General features: G+C 44.6%; 1 protein-coding gene across 2 annotated transcripts in view; it reads left to right on the top strand.

The window, feature by feature from the left end:
* The window catches only part of LOC147733251 (synaptotagmin-5-like), a 417,434-nt gene that overhangs the window by 364,258 nt on the left and 28,973 nt on the right, over positions 1-24,203 (top strand). For both annotated transcript variants that reach the window (XM_086957813.1, XM_086957812.1), the window contains exon 5: positions 5,783-5,902. In XM_086957813.1, the coding sequence (XP_086813939.1) occupies positions 5,783-5,902 (120 nt within the window). The remainder of the gene's footprint in view (positions 1-5,782; positions 5,903-24,203) is intronic.

Here is a 24,203-nt window from a genome sequence, read left to right on the forward strand (position 1 = left end):
TTTGCTATCTTTTTGGCGGCCACCGCTGGGTTGTGTGGAATAGGCAGCTGGTTTTTACAGGAAGGGCTCCCCCGAAAATTGCCCGACGGGATCCTGAAGCCATATAAAAAGCCATCCCTCAAAGTCCCGGTGGACGCATGATCAGGGTATCGGTTCAGCCAAGGGGTCAAAGCCAAGATATCTACGGGCGAAGATGTTTGCTGCTGAGGCACCGCATCAATCCTGCTTGGATCCCCCCTTTCCTCCCGTGCCATTGGCTTTAGATCGGCAACTGGTTTCCGGGTGTGAGGAATTCCCACAGCCCGAGCATGCGTGCCGGAACCTACACGTTCCCTGGGGCCTGTTACAAGTTCCTTTGTTAAATCCCCAACAAACCCCTCGCTTGCCTCCATTCCCGCTAGACCTGGGCTGGGAATCCCCCCCGGCGCTCGCCCGAAAGGGCTGCGACGGCTTCAGATGGAATCCCCCAGAGCCACTCGTGCTTGGCACCGAAGTACCCGCCGGTCCTGGCAAGAGCTGAGCATGCCATGACACTGTATCCAAACAATCCCATGTCAAGGCCTGGTTAAACTCCTTTGCTTTTCTAAAGGCAACATAATAACCCTTCCATTCATTTCCCCCATACATCGCATGGAAATTCATGATCCTGTTCTGATAACATGCCAGGTCAGTCAACACTTCTGGTTTACGCTCTCCGATAATTGCCGTGAAGATCGAAAAGGCCCTGACCCAGTTCACCATGGTCTCATCGACCCTCAATTCCGCCATCTTGGCCCGCCATACACTGGGGTGCCAGAGATCTTTCTGGGTCTTTGCATATTCTAACTCACGATGGTCGGTCAAAAGTGAAAACATGTTAATATACTTGTCTCCCCACACCATCTCTTTTGTAACCATGGGAATATGTTGAGATAAACTTTCCCGCCTTGAGGGTACCGGGCCCTCCCCCACCAATGGCAACGCTCTCTTACCGGCTTCAGCCGAACTCCCAGCTGTGTCCGTTGTCTTCTCCCGACCGTCAGCCGTGACCCCCGTCGCCATCTGCGGGGAAATAGAAGGTACATTCGCTGTCCCGGCATCCCTTGACTGCCGCAACTGCTCAATAATTAATCTGGCTTCTTCGGCCGGGTCTCCCGCAGCCGCTGATCCCCCTGCTCCCTTCTTTAGCCAGGGTAATACCGCTGCTAACTGAAGTGCTAATTCCGGGGGCATCTGGTCATCCCCCAGTGGCGTGATAACCACGGGATTTGGCAATCCCACATCCGGTCCTGGTACCAGGCCGGCCGCCGGCGTCACGGGAATGTCCGCGACGGGACTCGGTGGAGTTACTACTGGGACTGGGGCCTCGCTGGGACCTGCCCTCCCCTTCCTTTTCTTACCCTTATCCCCTGGGGTGACGTTCGGCAATGCCGGTCCTATGACCTTTTTAGGCCGTCCCGAGGGGGCATTCTGGGCCTCCACCTGGTTCCTGATGGCCGCTAGGCCACGACCGAGCTGGTCAACTTTACCCAACTTTCGGTCCATCACCGCCACTTGGTTCACCAACGTGCGCAGCATTCTTTCCATCTCAGAGCTCTTTCCGGATTTCTTGCCAGGCATGTCTTCGATCACTCCGTCCGACTTGACTCGCACAGGTGACTCGATCTCCCACACGCCTTGGTACTGAAAGAGAAAGACAAGGATTACAAGTTCTCAAAAAAGTGCAGCTTGTTCCCTTGAGGGCTCACGAGCGACGAGTGGTGCAGCCTTCAGAGCACAGGAACACGAGGAAGCTTCGTTGGATTCCCGCGCTATTTATCCATCTGCGGGAGGGCGGGGGCCCGCCTCAGGTACGCCCATCCGTGCACGGACTTCCGGGCGGGTGTCTAGGCCAACCTCTTCTGGGCGGTAGGGGCGTGCTCCGGCTACGCCGCTTCGGGCATACCAGCCGGAACATGCCCCCCGCCCACAATGGTTTCCCGGGGGATCGGGGCACCCATCCATACGTTCGGGGGGACCGAGTGGTCTCCCCTTTCCATAAACATCTTTGTTACACTAAAAAGGTAGCACAGCCCAAGTTAAGGGCTCCACCGGAAAATGCTTCTGGCACCCGCTTAGCTATTAAAAAACTAGTGAGACCCGAGGGTTTTAGCATGTTCTCCAATATGTGCAGGCGACTCTAGTATCAGGTACTGAGGCAGACAATATGTTTAATAATTGCACAAGCACTTTCTTGGCACCAGATTAATGTGGCCCCAGTACTGCCACAACGAAAAACCAGACAAGTTCATTCACAAGCATAGTGGTTTGCACAAACTTTTTACCTTACTATAATAAGGGCTCCCGGTTTTATGGTATTTATTATTTCAACATTTCCGTCTGTATGTATCCATATTTATTTTTTGGTCATTTTTTCGGAATGTATCCATTTTTATTTTGTGCTTTCTGCATGAATGAAGCTGCAATGGGTATTTTTCCACATTTATTTAACTGATAAATGTATACTCACATTTGAATGTCCAAAAGGTCTTAGCAGTATACAGTGCAGTAGCGTTATCAGAAAACACTTGCATTGGAAAATAGTATAAATAACTGTAGATCTACACTTAATTAAGCTTAATTAGGAAATCTATTGTCTTTTTTCATCTCTCCCACTTCTCAATCTGTACACCTACTGACCTGGCATTCATGAAAGACAGTAGAAAAAAACATTCAAAGAAGGCCTATTTTCCGTATTTTTCAGTATTTAAAAATAAAATACAGACAGGAAAATGAATAGTTTTCTGTCTGTATTTATCTGTAACAATCAGTAAAAACAGAAAACTGGAAGCCTTAATTATAATTTCAGTCTAGTCACACTCTCAAATTGCTTATCCAACTTGAGTCTTTTGACACATAGTGAGTTTTTCGAACTTGCGATCATTGCTTAAAATGTGTCCTGATCCTCAGCATCAGGAATACATGGGTGGTTAGGTCTAGCAGTGCAGTGCACTTTACGTAGCCATAGTTCATTGTACACGTTTTTTAGTTCAGATAAGTTGGGCTCCTGCACTGACACTTTGCAATATTTCAATCTCACCCCTGCCTTTCTTGCCGGATCTGCTAGTGAGTATCTCTTGAATCCATTGAGCGTTTTACCAATTGCAACCCCATGTATTTTTTATTTGTGGCAGCCCTTCTTAAACTCAATTAAGTGCCACCACTACCCTTTTGGCACAGGCACTTTTGCATTAATTTAACCATCGCATCTCTAGCTTGTTACAATACAGGTGTCTTTTCTACATCTGTGACGTGTACTTCGGAGAAAACACTTTTCATTTGTGATTTTATACAGTTTGTATGTCTTTTAATGAATTGTAATGGTTTTAATAATCAATATGCAAATTAAGATAGTAATGCAAAGGTACCCAGGGGTATGCAAAAGCTAGCTTGTCATTCAACCATGTTACAGCGGTGCGCTATGGGCTCGGACAAAGTCCGCCCGCCATCCTAATGACCCCCCTGGTGTCTCATGCGGTGGACGTGTTCTCATAAGGGTGTAAGAAACTGCTGCGATTAGAGGTGAAAAGGGCCCTAACGTGAGAAGCTTCTCTACTCATTTCCCTAGCAGATGAAGATTATGTTAACCTATGTTTGTGCAACAGCTGAACTAACCACCAAATGTCTGTCAAGTTTCCTGAAACTGAAGTGAAATGTGATGTGCATGTGACTTGCCGGTTTCTGCTTAACCTATTGCTTTTCCACACATTTCCATATGGGTCTGTCTCTGATTACATAAGTATGAGGGTATTTCTAACCTGAAAGTTCTGCATGGGGTCTGGGGTCCTAAATAGGCTTAGGTGTTAAATTTTGTTCCGCTCGTGGAATTTGCGAAATGTTGACATTTTCTCGTTCTGCGGAGAGCGCGAAAATGTCAAAACTGTCGCAATCTGCCGCGAAACGGAAGTTTTTTCTTGTTCGCACTTTAAAAATGCGTTCTCTGGCACGCGGTAGCGACTTACAGGGTCTCTGCATTTGCCAACGAGTTTTCCTATCCGTTTGCGTGCGCCACAAGATGTTGGATTGGTGGTAACCGGTCTCCTTATCCCGCGCGATCGCAAACACGGAATTCGACCCGGAACAGAAAATAAGCATCGCGAGCAAGATGGCCACGCCCATTGGGGACCGCATGGGCAAGTTAAAGGTAAATTTCCCAGCGAGCACGCAAAAGCACATCACAAACAGGCGGGAAAAGCAATCTCCTCATCTTCACAAAAGTTTCCGCATGCTAGCGGAGATTTTGCGCAATTTCGAGATAGTTTGCGAAAGTCAATTTCACAAATTCCGCCCACTCCTAGTCTTAAATCTGTGGGGGTCTCTACATGATGTTTCTCATTCTGCCCTCTATCAGCTGCAAAATAGAACTAGTTTTTAATTCGTTTTTCATTGTTGGTCATGAGTAAGAGAAATGTTAGAATTGACAAATTATTAACGGAAACATTTTTAGATTACTTTATCACTATGGTGTACAAATCAGAAGGTACAGGGCTGTGCACATAGCTGCAACAGATCTAATAGTGCCAGACTGCAGCACTGTTTACACACACCAGTTTCATCAGAATTACAGAAGGCAATGGGGCTTTCCTTGATAAATTCTCATTTGCATTTTTCAGGGCACAAAGTTCCAGTTGCGGCTCGTGCAGGTAAGAGCGGTGGGCGGTGAGGCCAGGTGGGGGAAGATTACGACAGTCGACGACGAGGGAAAACAAAATACACAATTTTCTCTTGTCATTGTCTGTCAAAATCTCACCCCACCCGCCCCACCGCACAGCCGCTTTACCTGGACGGGATGCAGTTGCAAAGCTCGCAAGGGACGCCCAGAATGTATACCTCTGTCAGTTAAAAAGCATTCTCTGCATAAGCATATAGAATTCTCTGTATAAGCATATAGAGATCATGGTTCCCTTCTAAAAGCTTCTCAGTACAGCCAGAGCTATGTGGTCTAACTTGCTATTTATGGGTGTCCTTACTCGGCCATCAGGGGGATACAACATATGTATGAATCTTCATTGCATCACTTTAGGAGTTCAAGTATTCATTGGCACGCCAAATAAGACTGGTAGCGCCAAAACATTTGCACACTGATTTCTTTATGCATCTGGCAATGGGCATCAAAAAAGGTAGAACTGCACAGTGCTGTTGCTGGGGGAATTGATGTCCTTAATCATACAGAAAAGGTACGATCTTACCTATCCTTTGTTACTACGATTTTCATCACATTCACTCACAAGAGCAGAGCTGCTCTCAAAACCAAGGTACTTAGAATTGATTGGACATGAAAGAAAGACTACAGCAATTCCACCACTTTATGGTCTATTTGGTATGTTTTGTAAGACTCTAAACAGTAAGTACAAAATCTTCAACAAAAGTCAAAGAGGCGATAGTTGATTGCTTGCTCCTAAACAATGCCAGATAACATTGAAAATAACATTAGTCAGAAGATAAGAATCTTTGCCATTGCCCAGAATAGGGAGAAGACATACGGGCCTCACCCGCCAAAGGGAGTGCTTAGTCAGTGTGGTCAATGTTGGCTCTCCCTATGAATCCCTCATTCCCAGAGACCTGTGTTTATCGCATATGAGGATTCATACCTATGCCGTTCACGCACAACTGATTATCCATCGACATTGGACTGGCTCATCTTCCCTGTATGGCACTGTAGATGCCAATCAGTTAGAGTTCTGCTGTCCAAAGGATATTGCTATTCCTTGTTCTCAACTTTTTTCAAATCTAATCACTTTTCATTGTTCTGTGTCTCTTCTAGGTCAAAAGGTTTGACAACTACTCACGCCAGAGTGCTCTGGGGGAGGTGAGGGCACACCTGAGCAATCTAAAGAGCTCTAAAACAGTGGAATTCTGCGAGGAGTTACAGAAGGTGACAAAGGTTGTACCACATTTGCTTTATCTCCACTCATTGCTTTTGTCTGGTCTTTTCCAGAATCACTGTCAGTTTTTTATTTTGTGGGTTTATGGAGACAGTACAATTAATATTGCTGGGCCTTGTTCCACTGACTCGCATTACCACAGTCTGCAAACTGTATTAAGAATATTGAGCCAGATGTATGACCCTTACATTGTACAAGTCGCAAATTGCGTCGCTTTGCGACTCGCTAAGTGCAATTTACAGGACTGTCTCAGACACTGTTAGCGATTCCTAATGGGGTCGCAAATTGCCTGCCTCATTAATATTCATGAGGCAGGTGCTATTTGTGACCACATTATGAATGGTTAGCACTCCCAGGGATGGTGGCCTGATGGGGTCAGCAGACCACAACGTCTGTGACTGCTTTTTTTAATAAAGCTGTTTTTTTAAAAAAATGCAGCACATTTTTCTTAGAGGAAAACAGGATGCATTTAAAATCGAAAAATGTAACTTTACAGTTTCAGTTTTTAAGGGCAGGCAGTGGTCCTTGGCACCACTGCCTGCACTTAAAAAATATTTTTGCACCCATACACAAAGGGGAAGGGGTCCTCTGGGGACCCCTTCCTGTTTGCGAATGGCTTACCACCTATTTGAAGTAGGTGGTAAACTGCGAGTGGTTTGTGGCCGCAAATGCGGTTGCAAAACAATGGTACATTCCATTGTGACTCGCTAATAGGGAGGGACGCCCCTTTCTAATAGCTAGAGTCGCAAACGCTATTTTACGAGTCATCTAATCAAAAAATAGCATTTGTACATGCCAGGACCAATTTTTGCGGTCGCAAACAAGGTGATATCCTGTTTGCGACTGCAAAAAATGGTCGTACATCTGGCCCATTGTCCTTTCTCTCTGATGCACCCGTGAAGCTTTCTGACTAATCTTGCTTAGCTGTGGGAGAGGGTCTTCTCTCACTTGGATACGGTATATGACCAGCAGTCTGCACAAAGCTGCAGCCTTAGCTGAAGTGTTGCAAATTGGAATGTGAAAATTGACAGAGAATAATGATATATGAGATAAAGTGCCATCAAGGGTACATCACACTTCACTGCATAGAACACCCAACACTATGTTGCATTTCACTGCAGAGGATCACATACACCATCCCAAAGGTTTTCAGGCAGTGGCAAAGCAAGGGTACTATGTATCATAATGAAAACAATGACATTGGGTCCCACTACACCCAGTTACAATACTGAAGATAGTCAGATATAGGAAGCAGTGACCTTCTAACAAATCTTGACCCAGTGCCCCTGCCCTTACTCATTGATAGCTAACCCTTTGAGAGATGGTTTGTGGACACTCAGAGACTTAGGGCCATATGTATCAATGTTAGGTTTTGCGATTCTCAAATAGCACATTTTTGAGAATCGCTATTTGAGAATCGCAAAATGCTATGTATGTAGGATTTGCAATACATTTTGCGAATCCTACATATTCCTTGATTGCGAATTGCAAATTGCAATTCGCAATTAGGGACTACCTCCCCATTCATTCCCATGTGCCTAGAGGTCCATAGGAATGAAGAGGGAGACATTCTCAATTTGCGATTCTCAATTAGAGAATCGCAAATTGAGAATGCAATTACTAGTGTGCCTGGGTGTCAAAAGGACACCCTGTTGCACCCCTGAAATGAGCATGGGTGCACAAGTGGCGCACATACATGCCCTAAGGGCATGTGTGTGCGCCACATGCCACTTTAAAAAATGCAAAAATTTGCATTTTGTAACAAATCGCAATTTACCACCAACCTGTAGTTGGTGGTATTTTGCGATTCCTCATGCCATATTCGCACAACTTGGGTGCCTCATACATTCCAAATAAGGATAGCAAAATGCGATTCCTTAAATGCATTCGCAAAATTTGCGATTTCTTTTATACATACCATTAAGCCTAATTGCGATCGTAATTTTGAATGATACATATGGCCCAATGCTCCTTAAGGAGTCATGACAAGGTAAGCCATAATGGCGGACGTCCATGATTCTACAGAAAAAACCTTCTGAGGTACTGGAATGAAGCATACTGACAACATGATTTCCTCAGCTACCTTGCAGTGATGCTGAAGTTGGATAGCTCTTCTGTTTGACTGGGTTACTTTATTTCAACCCTTTTGAAATTTTTCAATAATTTTTATATATATTTTCCATGGGTGAGAAAAACACTTTACAAAAACATTTACACATATTTACAACTATTATACAACTGACATATATACAAATGAATGGACATTTATACAAAAACTTCTTTTACAAAAGAATATAGCAATTATGTATCCACAAATAATTACTCTTTGCGAAATTTCGAACCACTATAGTACCCACAAGGTGAAAAAAAGGCAACAAGAATTAAATTTTCTTTTTGGGAAATTAAAGATAATGAATAATCAATTCAAGAGCTAGTAATTTTTGATGCCTGTTTGCCGTTTGCCGACGCGTTTCGAATCTGGGAAAGATCGCAGATTCTCCTCAGGGCTCTTTCAATGTAGATAATCTATATGAATAGAAATATAAAGGAAGTTCGTTTCAATAACTGGAAGCTAATGCATTAAATGCCCTCCATGTTGATTGTCAGTGAAATGTTAGACCAAGGGCGCGGTTAGAACTTTATTCTTGATGCGTATACACGCATGACACAACATAGGTCACGCATCATAGGTCACGCATCAAGAATAAAGTTCTAACCGCGCCCTTGGTCCAACATTTCACTGACAATCAACATGGAGAAAATGAGTTCCAATGGACTGTGTTATTCAGTACAAACCAATCCAAATTAGGCACTAATACTGAGCAAATTCTATTGAGAAAGGAGGCCTATCTGATACTAAAATTCAACAGCACCCAAACGGGGTTGAATTCACTTTCTGAAATTTCGCGTCTTTAATGTCCCCAGCGCGTATAATTCCCCATTGACTACAACATCCACAATGCCGAGCAGAGCGTCCACTGTGATGTAGGAGCCCCACATGGCCGTTTGGCCACCAATGAGTTCGCATTTCCTGGTTCGACTACGCAAGAGTTAGGTGAGTGATAGCGAGGTCACAACAAATGGTAGAGACACCATCGTGTTTTCGCCCCAAACTTAGTACTTCTTTATTTTGAATTTAGCGTGGCTGAAGCATGCTTATGCGCACGCCGCGGAGGAGCCTAAACCCTGTTCCCCGCTTTTGAATAAAGCTTTCGGCTGCGTTAGACAAGGAGTAACAGCAATGTGACCGGCGATCTCCGCTCCAATTTGAAATAACTACAGGTATGTTTCCCTCCGCTTCCTCGACAAAAGCTAATGTGTGTATGTTGAAAAACTGAGAAATAATTAATACTCAGCACAATCAATGATTGTGCCTTGCAGATATCACCGGAACTGCACCATGAGCATACCGACTACAGTGTGAATTTATTTACAGCCTTACCGTGTCAACGGACAAAGGCAGGAAGTCTGAGTCTTTAGGTCGCAGAGCCAGTCATACTGTGCTGCCTCTGGTGGTCTAGTAACCATGCTAATTTTTTACACAACAGGTCCACTGTTACATTTAAAGATCGTGGCTTACAGCCCCACTTGAATATTTGGACCGCGGGACCACGCCGCCCATTTATGAAGGTAACTAGTCTAGTAACTCCCAGCACTTATAGGGGGCATTTAATGCATTAGCTTCCAGTTATTGAAACGAACTTCCTTTATATTTCTATTCATATAGATTATCTACATTGAAAGAGCCCTGAGGAGAATCTGCGATCTTTCCCAGATTCGAAACGCGTCGGCAAACGGCAAACAGGCATCAAAAATTACTAGCTCTTGAATTGATTATTCATTAGCTTTAATTTCCAAAAAAGAAAATGTAATTCTTGTTGCCTTTTTTTCACCTTGTGGGTACTATAGTGGTTCGAAATTTCGCAAAGAGTAATTATTTGTGGATACATAATCGCTATATTCTTTTGTAAAAGAAGTTTGTGTATAAATGTCCATTCATTTGTATATATGTCAATTGTATAATAGTTGTAAATATGTGTAAATATTTTTGTAAAGTGTTTTTCTCACCCATGGAAAATATATATAAAAATTATTGAAAAATTTCAAAAGGGTTGAAATAAAGTAACCCAGTCAAACAGAAGATTTACCTTTGTTTGTGTTCTCAAAACTTTGAGAGAATAAATCAGTGTGAGGGCCAGTAACTCTTTTTTCTGCATATATACATTAGGTCCAGCTGCCCCCTTGTCCCAGGACCAGACTCAGTTTTTTCACAAACAGAAGTTGGATAGCGGCTCATCAAGTAGCGAGTGGATCTGCTGTCCAGTCCTGACCCTGCAGGCTAGGTCGGAGGGGCGGAACTTGCTCTGCTCTTTTAGCAGCTGAAAAAACAGAGAAAAACAGAGAAGTTGGCTTCTGGGCCAAAGTAACAAACAGACCTGAGCTCAGACAGGATCTCCACCCCCAACACCCCACCTCCCAACCCCAATGTTTAGGGAAGATAGCAGCAGCAATCCTGCAGCTGGGGCTGAAACCAAAGGCCTCACAGGAGCATTCCAGTCTGCGCGAGTGAAAGGTCCCTAATCGACTGAAGCAGAATCGAGCTGTCCCTCGTAAGAGAGTTAGACTTGCTCTCAGCTGGTGCCCCCGGTCATCCCTCCAACTGCAGGAGTAGCTGCAGCAGCGATACAAACCCCTACATGGTAAAGGGGACCGTGGGAGTGGCCACACCTGCATGCAGCAGGCCCTGTTTTAAAAAGCAAAAACAACAGTTGATGGACAGAATGCAGAACAATGTCGTACATGCACCCCAGTACAGAGATCTGGGCCTAAATCCATCGTTTTTGTGCTCACCATGCCATTCCAGTTTGAACACAGCCATTTGCAAATCAGTCTTGACCCTGTGCCCCATGAGAACAGCCCAGCCCAAACTGCCAAGCCAGGTCCTCCCTGTACTGGAAACAAGCATCTTAAGACCGGTTTCGGGCTTTCACCCCTCATCAGCCAGGATAGCTTGATTCCAGTCGCATGGAGAGCACGGGACTCACGTCTGAGCATACCCGTCCCACTCAGGGTGACAAATGCAAAAACAATAGTTGATGGACAGAATGCAGAACAATGTCATACATTCACCCCAGTACAGAGATCTGGTCCTAAATCCATCGTTTTTTTGCTCACCATGCCATTCCAGTTTGAACACAGCCATATGCAAATCAGTCTTGACCCTGTGCCCCATGGGAACAGTCCAGCCCAAACTGCCAAGCCAGGTCCTCCCTGGACTGGAAACAAGCATCCTAGGACCAGTTTCGGGCTTTCACCCCTCATCAGCCAGGAGAGCTTGATTCCAGTGGCATGGAGAGCACGGGACTCACGTCTGAGCATACCCGTCCCACTCAGGGTGACAAATGCAGAAACAATAGTTGATGGATAGAATGCAGTACGATGTCATACATTCACCCCAGTACAGAGATCTGGGCCTAAATCCATCGTTTTTTTGCTCACCATGCCATTCCAGTTTGAACCCAGCCATATGCATATCCGTCTTGACCCTGTGCCCCATAGGAACAGTCCAGCCCGAACTGCCAAGCCATGTCTTCCCTGGACTGGAAACAAGCATCCTAGGACTGGTTTCGGGCGTATAGCCCTCATCAGCCAGGATAGCTTGACTCCAGTGGCATAGTGAGCACAGGACCCACGTCTGGGCATACCCTTCCCACAAAGGGCGAAGGGTACGCCCAGACCTAGTAGAAGGCTTAGTCTGCAGGTGCCTTTCTAGCTATAATCCCCAATGTAAAAAGAGCACGTATGGGAGGCTTCTCTTTTAGCTTGCTGGCTTCCAAACAGTGGAAAGTATTGCCCCTGGTACAAGAAAGGTCTGAGTTGATCTTTCAAAGGAGACTTTTTTATTTGGACTGGCTTTATGTCATTTTGGAGCTTGCCTTATAGTTGCTGTGAAGCATAACGTTTTATTTTGGGGACCCTTTGGCTAAAGTAGCCAGGTGCTCTATAACTAACTTTATTTTTATAGAGCTGGGTGGTGTGGAGTACGGCAGAGTGCTGTGGTGGCTCATGGAGGGAGTAGAGTGTCGTAGAGTGGGAGGGCATAGAGTTGAGTGTCAGAGTGAAGTAGGGTGTTGTAGAGTGGAATGGCATTGAGTGTTGTGGTGTGATGTAGAGCAGAGTAGAGTAACTTAGAGAGTGGCATAGAGTGGAGTGGTGTAGAGTAGAGGGGCATAAAGTATGGTGGCAAACTGCATTGATGTAGGGTGGTGCAGAGTAGAGTGCATTGGCATAGAGTGGTACAGAGTACAGTAGTGCAGTAGTGCATAGTGGAGTGGCATAGACTGCAGAGGTGTGCAGTAGATTAGAGTGGTGCAGAGTGGATTGATGTAGAGTGGCATAGAGTAGAGTGGTGCAGAATAGAGTAACGTGGCACAGAGTGCATTGGCACAGAGTGCAGTGGCAGAGAGTGCAGCCTTGCAGAGTAGTGTCGTAGAGTCCAATGATGTAGAGCAGAGTTGCGTAGAGTGCATTAGTGTAGAGTGCAGTGGGGTAGAGTGGTGCAGAGTAAAGTGAGGTAGACTGCAATAGTGTTCAGTAGGGTGGCAAAGAGTAGAGTGCTGCATAGTAGAGTAAAGTGGCATACAGTGTAGTGGTGCAGAGTAGATTGCTGTAGAGTGCAGTGGTGTAGAGTGTATTGGTTTTTAGTTAAGTGGAGTAAAGTGCAGTGGCATAGAGTGCAGTACAAAAAAACATTGGGGGAGGGAGGTAGAGTATAGAAGTAGGATTCTTACTCCACGGGCACAGTTATGTAAACAAAAGGAATCCTACTCGCAGTGAAAGGGAAAAGTGTCAACCACAGGGGTGTGGGGACACTCAGTGTTTTGTAAAATACCCCTCACACACCAACAGAACCCTTGGTGTCATGCTTCATCATAGGGGTACCTGGCTCGTGGGTGTATAGGAAAAATTTTATTCACAACCCCGGGCTGGTACTGTTAAAAGAAGTGCAGTGCGAGGTAGTTTTCTGTCGTGACTATGGACAGTACCTCAGGTGTGCGTCGACATGTTTCGGAACATATGCTCCTTCTTCAGGACGGGGGCATAACTTCCCCACCTTACTCACGTATCTCTATTACTTTGTGTAATTAACCAAAAGTGCAGGACTAATTACAGTGTTTTAATAAAAGATTATAGGCTATAATGTGCCTACAGCGGTTTTTGGCTCAGGACACATGCATTTGCATGACCTGAAAAAAGAAACAAAGAAAAATGGATATGGTTACCCTAATAAGGGTGGCTCATACAGGTGCAATCACCTGGAACACCATTGGCGCAATAGCCCTGTAAAGGAAAGTCATACTCATTGTTAAAAGTTGTCTTGCTTCATGAGCATTCAAGAACGTCTGGGGTTGATTGCTATTTTTGCAATCTAGATGGGTAAAGAATCGGTTTTAGTACATAGTACTCACTTTTTTGAAAGGAAATGTTGTGTTTTTGTACCCTATACTCACAGACTCGGGACGAGTTTTCCAACGTGCTACCCCACACGCTGCTGCGCTGGTAATGACTGTGAATGCATGCCGTGTGGTATTTATACTCAGTTTCCCTAATATGTACTTAAACCGATTCTTTACCCATCTAGATTGCAAAAATAGCAATCAACCCCAGACGTTCTTGAATGCTCATGAAGCAAGACAACTTTTAACAATGAGTATGACCAAAGTGTTTCAAATACTTTATGTGTGTTATCTATGTTGTATGTTTTGTCTGTCACTTTCCTTTACAGGGCTATTGCGCCAATGGTGTTCCAGGTGATTGCACCGTTATGAGCCACCCTTATTAGGGTAACCATATCCATTTTTCTTTGTTTCTTTTTTCAGGTCATGCAAATGCATGTGTCCTGAGCCAAAAACTGCTGTAGGCACATTATAGCCTATAATCTTTTATTAAAACACTGTAATTAGTCCTGCACTTTTGGTTAATTACACAAAGTAATAGAGATGCGTGAGTAAGGTGGGGAAGTTGTGTCTCCGTCCTGAAGAAGGAGCATATGCTCCGAAACATGTCGACGCACACCTGAGGTACTGTCCATAGTCACGACAGAAAACTACCTCGCACTGCACTTCTTTTAACAGTGCCAGCCCGGGGTTGTTAATAAAGTTTTTCCTATACACCCACGAGCCAGGTACTTTCTAAACCTTCACTATATCCCACCACTCACATTAATACCCCAACCACGTACACCACATGCACCACACATAGTCCATACTATCAGTGCTCCCGCGTAGTCGTAGGTCGTAGCACGCCGTATCCCGTTAGAGGGGTGCGAAGACCCCTATGATGAAGTATGACACCAAGGGGCCCGTTGGTGTGTGAGGGGTATTTTACAAAACACTGAGTGTCCCCACACCCCTGTGGTTGACACTTTTCCCTTTCACTGCATAGAGTGGAGTGGCATTGAAAAGAGTGGTGTAGAGTGCAGTGGGCTAGAGTGGAGTGATGCAGGGTAGATTACAGTGGCGTAGAGTGCAGTGGTGTAGAGTTAAACAGAGTGCTGTATAGTACAGTGGCGTAAAGTAGATCGTTTCAGAGTAGAGTGGAGTGGTGTAGAGTGGATTGGCGTAGAGTGCAGTGGTGGAGAGTGCAGCGGTGCATAGTAGAGTACTGTGGGGGTAGAATTAATTAGCTTAGAGAGGTGTAGAGTAGAGAGGCATCAAGTGAAGTGGTGTAGAGTGGAGTGGTGCAGAGTAGAGTTCAGTGCACAGTGTGGAGTGAAGTGGAGTGCAGTGGCCTGGAGTGGTGCAGGGTAGAGTGGGGTTAAGTGGAGTGTGGTACGGCACTGTCATTTTAGGCAACACATCTTCAATAGAAATGGTCATTACATTTGCCCAGACATACCATTTCACTGATAAGGCTATACTGCGCACAAGCTATAATGTGTGGAAATGTCATCACCTAGTGTATTGATTTATTTTGATTGTATTAAAATATTTGTTTTCACCACAATTTACATAACAGAATTTCCCCAAAATTTGCTTAATGTGTGATTTCCATATTCTGAAATATCTGACTAGTTCGTTTAAGACGTGCTAGAAAAAAAAACTGTGTACAGAACACCCTGAGTAGCTAGTATGGTGGTCACATAAATCCTCCCACTTTGAAGTTAGAGAAGGAAAAGTAAACTCAAACTCCCTGGAAGATTAAGCCTGATATTTGACCTCTGTCTTTGATTGCACAGCAAATGTGACAAGATAAGAGCAAGATTAAGGGGCCTGTTACAGAAATTCAGTACTGATGGAAGAGTACAGTAAATAGGGTTTGGGAAAGGGAAGGGTTGAACTCAGGCTGGACAGCCTAAAACAAATAAAGTCAGCAATTAGAAAGCAGCCATATGCGAGTTACAAACCATTAAGCCAATAGTAAGCAATGGGTGGAATGCATTCCCAGAGAAGCTTTATGAATGTCACCAAGATGTCTTTAGCATAACGGACAGCTGTGCGGTCTGGTAGGCTTTGACCTGAAAAGAAGTAGTAGCAAGTGAGCTAAGGTACCTGTGAAACCCTTCAATTCAATTAAAGAAGTGTGTACATTTGGGGGCTGAGTACCAGCTACATGCGCCACCTCTGATCCTCTCCTCTGTGGCAATTGACAATAACTGGTGGAGCTGCGGAGGGCAGGCAGGGGGACAGACATTACCATTGCAATGGGAAATAGTTAAAAAACGTTTTTTTGGTGAACCAGAAAGAATTGGGCACTCTGAGGCGCCCTCGCACCCACACAGTGAAACCTACACAAAACCTTGGCAAATTGGACAAAATATTAGAAGCCATAGCCGCCTTCAGAGAAGCCCTTGAAATGGAGGTAGGCTCCTATGGCAGTATACTTGGGGACTCATTGGGTCCCAGCCCACAAACTACCCCTAGGCTCTAACCACAGTCTGATGCTGATCAAACACCCACACTGCAAGGACAGAAACCTGGTCCTGTGGGAAGTAAGGAAGCTAAATATTTCATAGTGGCTAATAGAAATGTGATGATCTTTCTTACTTATACCATAACCGTTCAGTACTAGAGATCATCTGTCTGGGTCAGAGTTATGCTCTACTATTCCCATCCAAGCAGAAAGTAATTGTGGACCAGCTCACCTATTTTTTCCCTAGAGCAGAAGAAGCTTGGTATGGGGCAGAGTGACATGAGAACCCCAATAGGAAGTATAGATTCGAACAGATTTAACCACTTCGGAAAAGACGATGGTGCAAATTCAAGCGACCCGCATGCCAAGAAATGAAAGGCATACCAGAGCAGGTGAAAAGCTGAGAGCACTTGCAGTGGTGTCAACTCTGTCTGATCTACGGAAATAGAAACGTTTGAAAAGCGTCTAACCCAGCGTCTAACCCTGTGCAGATGTTCTGTTTTACTAATAATGTATGAGGACTGATGTGCATCCCCGTCGTGAGGCTCCAGGGCTGTATCAGGATTCTGGGTCAACTGGTCGAAATCCTGGGGCTTCTTTATGAGCCTCTTGCACTGCTGGTGCATCCCTTTTTGTGACGCATTGGCGGCATAAAATATGCGCCACACCTCGACATATTTACAAAGTGACGCATCTAAGCAGATTTGTCACTTTGTAAACCCCTGCTCTACATTATACCTGTGTCAGGTATTATGTATGAAGGGTGGGCGTTCCCCCACAAAAAAGGGTTGTAGAAGTGTTGATGTGAAATCTATGAGATTTGACTGCGACACTTTTAGAATACCACTGTCTTAAATCCTTACGCCTGCCTCACAGTTGGCGTAAAACTGAAGCAGGCCCTTTCACATGGGGCAAGCGGCATGTGAAAGTACACATTGCTGGAGTTGTGTTTGTTTTCAGACACACTCCAACAATGCACCACTTTTGCGCCTACAGATACGGCAGGAATACTGACGCATTTGTAAATCCTTGTGACATGGAACGCTGTACAGTAAATACGGCCATGGTTTTGCAAGAAGGGTGCACTGAAAAGTGCTGCATCGCTGTTTTCACGCAGCGATGCAACACTTCATAAATGAGGCTCCCCTGTTTTTACCTAGTTAGAGCAGGCCAGTTGGAGGAGATGAGCAGGCCAGGAGGAGAGATGATTATATGGGAAATAGTTACATTTAGTTTTGCTGTGGGAAAAAATATAATGTATGACGCTAAACCTTAAAAGCACAATCGTAGCACTAATGTCACAAATCTCCTTCTGGAAATCCCTTCCACTATGTGTGGCAGGGAGAATAGCACGCTCTAAGATGGTGATGCTGGGCTCTACTCCTCTGGTTTTTCATGAACATACCAATAAGTATTCTTAAGAAAACTTTTAAGGAACTTAGAGGCACTAGTACGACCATTTTCAGCAGTCCCAAATGTCGATTCAGGCCGTTTGCAACTGCTAAAATGGCTTTTGACATGTACTACCCTTATTCTGGGAGTTGGCAACCTATTACCTACTTGCAAAATAGGGTTTGCTGCTTTCGATTAGGAAGGGGCGTGCCAAGGGTGTCCCTTCCTAATAGCGAGTCGCAGTGCCATGTACATTGGTTTTGCGACCAAAATGCAGTTGCAAAACAATCTCAGTCTACCTCCTACTTCAAGTAGGTGGTAAGCCAGTCGCAAATGGAAAGAGGTCCCGAGGGGACTCTTTCCTCTTTGTGAATAGTAGAGAAAACGATTTTTAAGAGCAGGCAGTGTTCCCACAGACCACTGCCTACTTTTAAAAAATAAAAAGGAAAAAATGAATGCATCCCATTGTCCTTTAAGGATAACGGGCTGCATTTAAAAAAAAATGTTTTATTTAAAAAGCAATCACAGGCATGGTGGTCTGCTGACCCCAGCAGGCCTTCCATCCATGTGATTACAGGCCATTCCCAATGAGTCTCAAATTGCGACCTACCTCATGAATATTAATGAGGTAGATAATTTGCGACCCCTTGGTAATCGATAAATGTATCTGAGACACATTAGTACATTTCATTTTGCGACTTGCAAATTGCTAGTCGCAAAAAATCTCAACTTGCGAGTCGCAAAATGAAATGGTCGTACATGTGGCCCTAAATGCACTCATATCATAGGCAGAGCTTAATTTCAGCCGTTGGTTTCCAGGGCTCAGTAATGGGACTTAATTGTCAACATCAGCACCTATGACAGTTTGCCACATGGTGGCGTTGTTTGTCTAATTTAGAGATGATCACAACAGTTAATAATTAAATATAGATTAAAATGTACTAAGACATGCCGCCCAAACCATTCTTATCGCTTTGGGTACCTAGAATAGTCCCAATTTGTCACACATGTAGGAGTGTGATGGTTAGTAGATGTGTTGGTAGTGTCATTGGTAGCGCTAGAAGGGGCAGTGGGTGGTGAAAGATGCAGTGCTTTCCTGACGATGGCCCTGGCACTTATATTTTTTTTTAGAAATTGAGCACTGCTCTTACAGTACCTTTTTTAGAATGCAGGGAAGCGGAGAGTTGCGCTGGGAAAACTGTGGTTGCTGGTGGGTCGCAGTGGAATGAGGACCACAATTTTGAGCTAATGGGCACATCTATACATAATTTCTTTACTGACTTTGAAAACATAAGAGTCCCATCCTAGTGTCCTCAGCAGATATATTTTGCTCACCACTGCCTCCAAAACTGTTGAACCATATACACCATCAATCCCACTACGGAGTATACACCGAGACAAATAATTTAAGTTCAACAGAGAACAACAGTGTTGGGAGTTGCCCGAAATAGCTATGATGGTTGACATGTTTGGTGATGGAACACTGGCTACATTTGCAATGTTGGCATAGGAATTCGGATTCCCCAGGGGCCAGCTCTTTAGACATACCGATCTGTTATTAGGGATGCACATGATATAGGGAAAAATCAGCTCAGAAACCCCAACTCAAGATTATAGTCAGACTCTTCATACGATGGGCAGAGAGGGAAGAGTAACAACAGATATATACAGAACACTAATAGGGGTAGCAGTGGTCTCTTTGGGGCTTTAGAAAGATAAATAGATGATGAACCTTTGCAATGAGTGGGAAAAGGCCTCAGAAGGCCATTATAATTTTTCGGTAATGTCAGACTCCAGTATATCCAGTTTAATCACCAGCATGGAGCCTACACCACCACATAACAGTAGGCAAAATAAGCACAATCTACCCAGCTATTTACCCTAGATGTAGATTTCAACAGCTTTTTCTCATATGGTTTGGGGCTGCCCAATAACTGTGCATTTCTTGCAAGAGTTGCGATCACTAGTGGTGGCAGCTGTGGGTTAAAAGTGTTAATATTAATTTGAAAATTGTCTTGTGCCCCAGTTCAAATTTGGAAAGATAGCCACATGCGTGGAACTGAGTGAGAGTCATTACTCACACAGGGCTCAAGGAATACTTGTTACCTCATACATGGGATGAGTTGATGACATTCATTCAAGACTTAAAAGAGGAAGAAAGATCCCTGTAATCTGTCGGCCCCGCAGACACGTGGAGATGTGATAAACTCAACAAATGGCCATGAACAATACCCCACACCAAACCTCCCTGCAGAATAAGCCAATAGATCACTGGGATAGATATGATAATAGACATGAATTTGTAAAGTGCACCACCACCCATGATGGTACCCTGGCACTGAGCACGTATGTGGCCCAAGCTCTGCCTATAATAGGTTGCTTAACTATGTCTTCAGCTTCTTGCGGAATTCAAGGAGTGAGGAGGAGGCTCTGATGTGGAGTGGGAGCTTGTTCCACACTTTAGGAGCTATGTAAGAGAACACCCGTCCTCCTGATATGGTTCTGTATATGTGTGGGATGTGTGTGTAGGAGTCCTGCAGAGGGGAGGTGTCAGGGTGGTTGATGGAAGGAAATGCCACTGTTCAGGAAGGTCAGGCCTGAGTTGTGTAGTGCCTTGAATGTGTATGAGGAGTTTGAGCCGAGAACATTTGTTTATCGGGAGCCAGAGTAGCTCCCCGACTGAGAGGTGAAATTTGTGTTGGAGTTTGAGGATGAGTCAGGCTGCTGAGTTCAGGATGGTTTGTAGTCTTGTACTGAGTTGCTTGGTGATCCCGGCTTAGAGGGTTTCCAAAATTCCAACTTGCTAGACACTAAAGCAGGAGAGACTGTTTTTCCATTGTTGGTTGGGAGCAGTTTTTAAGATCTTCCTGAGCATCTTGAGTGTGTGAAAGTAGGATGCAGTGATGGTGTTGACTTATGGAGTCATGGCTAATTTGCTGTAGATGATTATTCTGAGGTTCGTGGCGTGGGTTTTGGGTATGAGTGTGGGTCCAGGTTTCGTCAGCCACCAATTGGAGTCCCATAGTGAAGTGTCCTTACCGAAGATTACTACTTCTGTTTTGTCTGTGTAAAATTTGAGACAGTTGGCTTTCATCCAGTTAGCGACTTTGGTTATGCAGGTGGTGAAGTTGTTTCTTGTGCTAGCGGTCTTGTCTGAGAGAGAAAGTATGAGTTGTATGTCCTCTGCGTAGGAGGGGATGTTGATGTGTGCAGGGATGACGTTGGCCAGAAGGATCATGCATGCGCTATAGAGGGCGGGGATGAGGAATGAGCCTTGAGGTACTATGCAGATGTTTTTTTGGCATTTCGAAGTGTAAGGTGCCAGGCTATCAGCTTGAATTCTTTCCATTAAGAAGAAGCTGATCCAGTGGAGAGTTGGTCCTGGATGCCAGTCTTCTGCAGGCGCCTGATGAGGATGGTGTGGGAGACAGTATCAAATTCTGTAGATTGGTCCAGCAGAATGAGGGCTGCTGTGTCTCCTTTATCAAGGTTAATGAGGATGTTGTCTGTAGAAGCAATGAGTGCTGTTACTGTACTGTGTTTGGACCTGAATTTGGACTGTGTGGCATCGAGGAGCTGGTGGTTGCTGAGGTGGTTGGTAAGATATTGGTTGATTAGTTTTATTAAGTCCATTGTTGGGTATAGTAGGAGGGTAAGGTGGGTCTGGAATTAGGTAAAAAAAACACAATATGACATTGAGTGATGAAAGATATAGAAGTACTTAATTAAGCATAATCGTTTAGTGATCTGTTGTGGATCAACAATTTAAATAGTCTTCTGATATGTGCAGGCGTGGCTCCTCTGCAATGGCAGAGGAGCATGGCCCCACTGTTTAGAGCTAGCAGGTGAAAATAAAAGATATTTTACTGTTGTTTCATTTGCCAGCTCTGAGCCAGCATGATCAAGGAGGGCCGGGATAGGGACATGGGAGGGAGGAGGACGAATGCTGTATGCTCTTCTTAGGCTGGCCAAACACACATGCACACTTATGTTTCTCCAATCCAGCAGTAATGAACAGCTGGGCTGGAGAATTAACACAGACTCCTGTCCTGAGCGTGATTTCAGCCCGCTCAGGCCAATCCCTGTGCTTTTCTCATAGCATGAGAGCAGCACAGGGATTGCACAGGGAGTCTGATGCTTCCCAAGTGCCTACTGGGACAAGGAAGGCCGAGGTGCAACGCCGGCAGCAGCAAGGAAGTGCTTTTAATTAAAAATGTTAACCCCCCAACCTGCGTGTACCCCTTCTACCCACCTCTCTGTAGTATCTTTGAAATGAATTGAAGAAGAATTGTAGTAAAATAAGATAGATTTATTCCAAGGAAAAGAGCAACTGTCCTCACAGCGATTACATCATGGAACTTAGAACACAAATTCTGCCAAACTTAACCATACCCCAAAGGTTAATTTTTACTATTTTCATCAACATTGACGTCTGAATCATAATCAGAAGCAAGATGGCGGCCGCTACTGCAGCCGTGTGAGGAGCTGCTCGTGTTCTCTCCGGGGATCTGACCCAGCCTGACGTGAGCGTGGAGCGTGGCGCCGGCTGCCGTCCATCTGTGAGCCGAGTGTTGGAGGTTACGCAGGAGAAAAGACCGCTCTGTTCTTTGGTAGCTTTTGTGTAAATTCGGGGCTGCTGGTCCGAGTTGCAGGACTGAAGCCGATTCTTTCCCCGTTGGCTGGCTCAGGTGCTTTTGAGCGTCCGCGGTGCTTTAATTGCCTTAACCACGGCGTCCCAGTCGCAGCTTATTGCAAAACTCCAGTTTGCTGCGAGGCAAGGCGAGGCAAGCCGAGTGAGTTGCTGTGAGACGGGTGGAGGACGCAGCGTGGGCGTCTGTGCTGACGGTGGAACATTGTAGCAATTCCGCCCTGAAGGATACTGCCGGTGCTTTTGGCTACATTGCTAAGTTCAAAGATCCGATTAAAGACGTCAGCGGTGCTTGAATAAACAGCTGGCGGTGTTATACTGTTGCAATTCCGCCCTGAAGGATACTGCCGGCGCTTCGGTTACATTGTTTAAATTTAAGTTTTAAGACGCGATTAAAGGCGTCGTCAGCGGTGTTTGAACAAACGGCTGCATTTCCAAATTGCAGCTAGCAATTGTAACAGTTTTCCTCTTTCTGCTACAACGCTCAGATAAAGACACCTTGGTGAGTGGAGAACATATCTTTTGTTTTTGAATTTGCTACATTGTGGTGTTTGAAAACTTTCATTTAACAGCCAGCAAAGTCAGAAAGTATCGAATTCTCAGAACTCTCAGAGGTGATTTAAGTGACTAGGAAAGACTAGGAAAGACTCCTCCTATTCTTCCAATTCTTTTTTCTTTTGGCATACTGTTTGGGATATATCACTATTCATTTAAACATGGCTCCCAAAGGCAGAGTAACAAAAAAAATACCTCTAACTCAGTCAACTCCACAAATGTTGTGAATTCTGCAAATGCTCCAAACACTATCAATACAGCAGACCCAGAAAACCGCAATTTACAAACAAGTGGAGTTTCTAAAGAGCCCACAATACCTGAGTTATTCAAGAAAAAGCCTACAAATATTCCTAATAAAGGCTCTACAATTGAATTGACCCCATCAAATGTTACAGCACGCTCTAACCCCGATAAAATCAATTCGAACCAATTAGCTAAAATTGATGCTGCTATAGCTCCTGTTGATGAAGATGCTGGTGTAAGAGGGGAAGTCAACGATGATGATGCAGTATCTGAGCTTTGCCTTGCTGTAGAGGGAGTTAGAGTTTCACCTAGACCAAACGACCTACAACAACAACATGATGCAGAATCTGTAGAGTCTGGGGGCCAATTCTTTTCAATGTCTGATTTATCAGTTACATCAGAAGGTGATCTTGAGGAGGAGCTCCTAAATGAGGAACATTCTCAGGCAAAAGATTGGGCGGAGGAGTGTAATCAAATCACAGAGGAAGATATGCTCGGCCCTGACTTTCTAACTAATGAAGGAGCTTCAAATACAGTCCGTAAGGTCATAGAGGAAAAGGATAAGGAGAATATAACAGCAATGAATCAACCTCAATGGCATGGGGCTGATGTAAATAATGAACACAATCATGAAAATTCTGAAATTCCTGAGTTATTAGAGGAGACTGAGGAGATCACCTTAAAGTCCATATATAAGTTACAGGCCTCAATGTATCGTATGATTCTAACTCACAGAGAAGAAACCAAGGCAGAGGGTCTTCGGACTCAGGGAGCAGTACGCAAACTTCAAAATGTTGTTCGACGATTGGCCAAGTCTAGTACGGACACTAATATTAGCGTGCAAGAGACTGAGACACGTATATAAGCGGTTGAGGATGAGTTAACGCTACAAAAGAACTCAATTAAAGACTTGGACAGTACTAGGCAAGATGTGGACTGGAAGCTAACCGATTTAGAGAACCGCGCTCGGCGCAATAATCTGCGCATCTTGGGAGTTGGGGAAAAATCAGAAGGGAAAGATACTCGACGCTTTGTAATAGACTTGTTTGCGGATGCTTTTCAGGATCTCACTGGATGGGACTGGGACAAGGAAATTATAAGAGCCCATCGGTTCCCATTTAACCAAAAAACAGACCAGGAAGGGAGGAACAAACATCCAAGAGCTATTCTCATCTGTGTGCAGCACTATCTTCTCCGTGAGATTCTTTATGATTTGGCAAGACCTTCTAAACCTAGAAAAGGCTTGGGGCACGAATTTTTTGTGAGACCAGATTTCTGTGCTGCAACTGTTCAACAACGTTGGAGACTAAAACAGCTTATGGCACCAATGCAAGCTAAGGGGGGTCAAACCTTCTTATTTAACCCTGCTAAACTCAAAGTTGTGCATAAAGGAAGAACCATATTTTTTGTATCGGAGATAAAAGCGCAACAATACTTAGAGACTATGTAGTAAAATGTTATAGGAACGAGGTTTTGTTCAACATTGTAGTTAGTTTGAATAGGCTGACCCCCTTAGCAATATGTTTTGATACTTAACTTGCTGTTTTTTA

The sequence above is a fragment of the Lissotriton vulgaris genome, chromosome 2_1 (genome assembly GCF_964263255.1).
Source record: "Lissotriton vulgaris chromosome 2_1, aLisVul1.2, whole genome shotgun sequence".
NCBI classification, from domain to species: Eukaryota; Metazoa; Chordata; class Amphibia; order Caudata; family Salamandridae; genus Lissotriton; species Lissotriton vulgaris.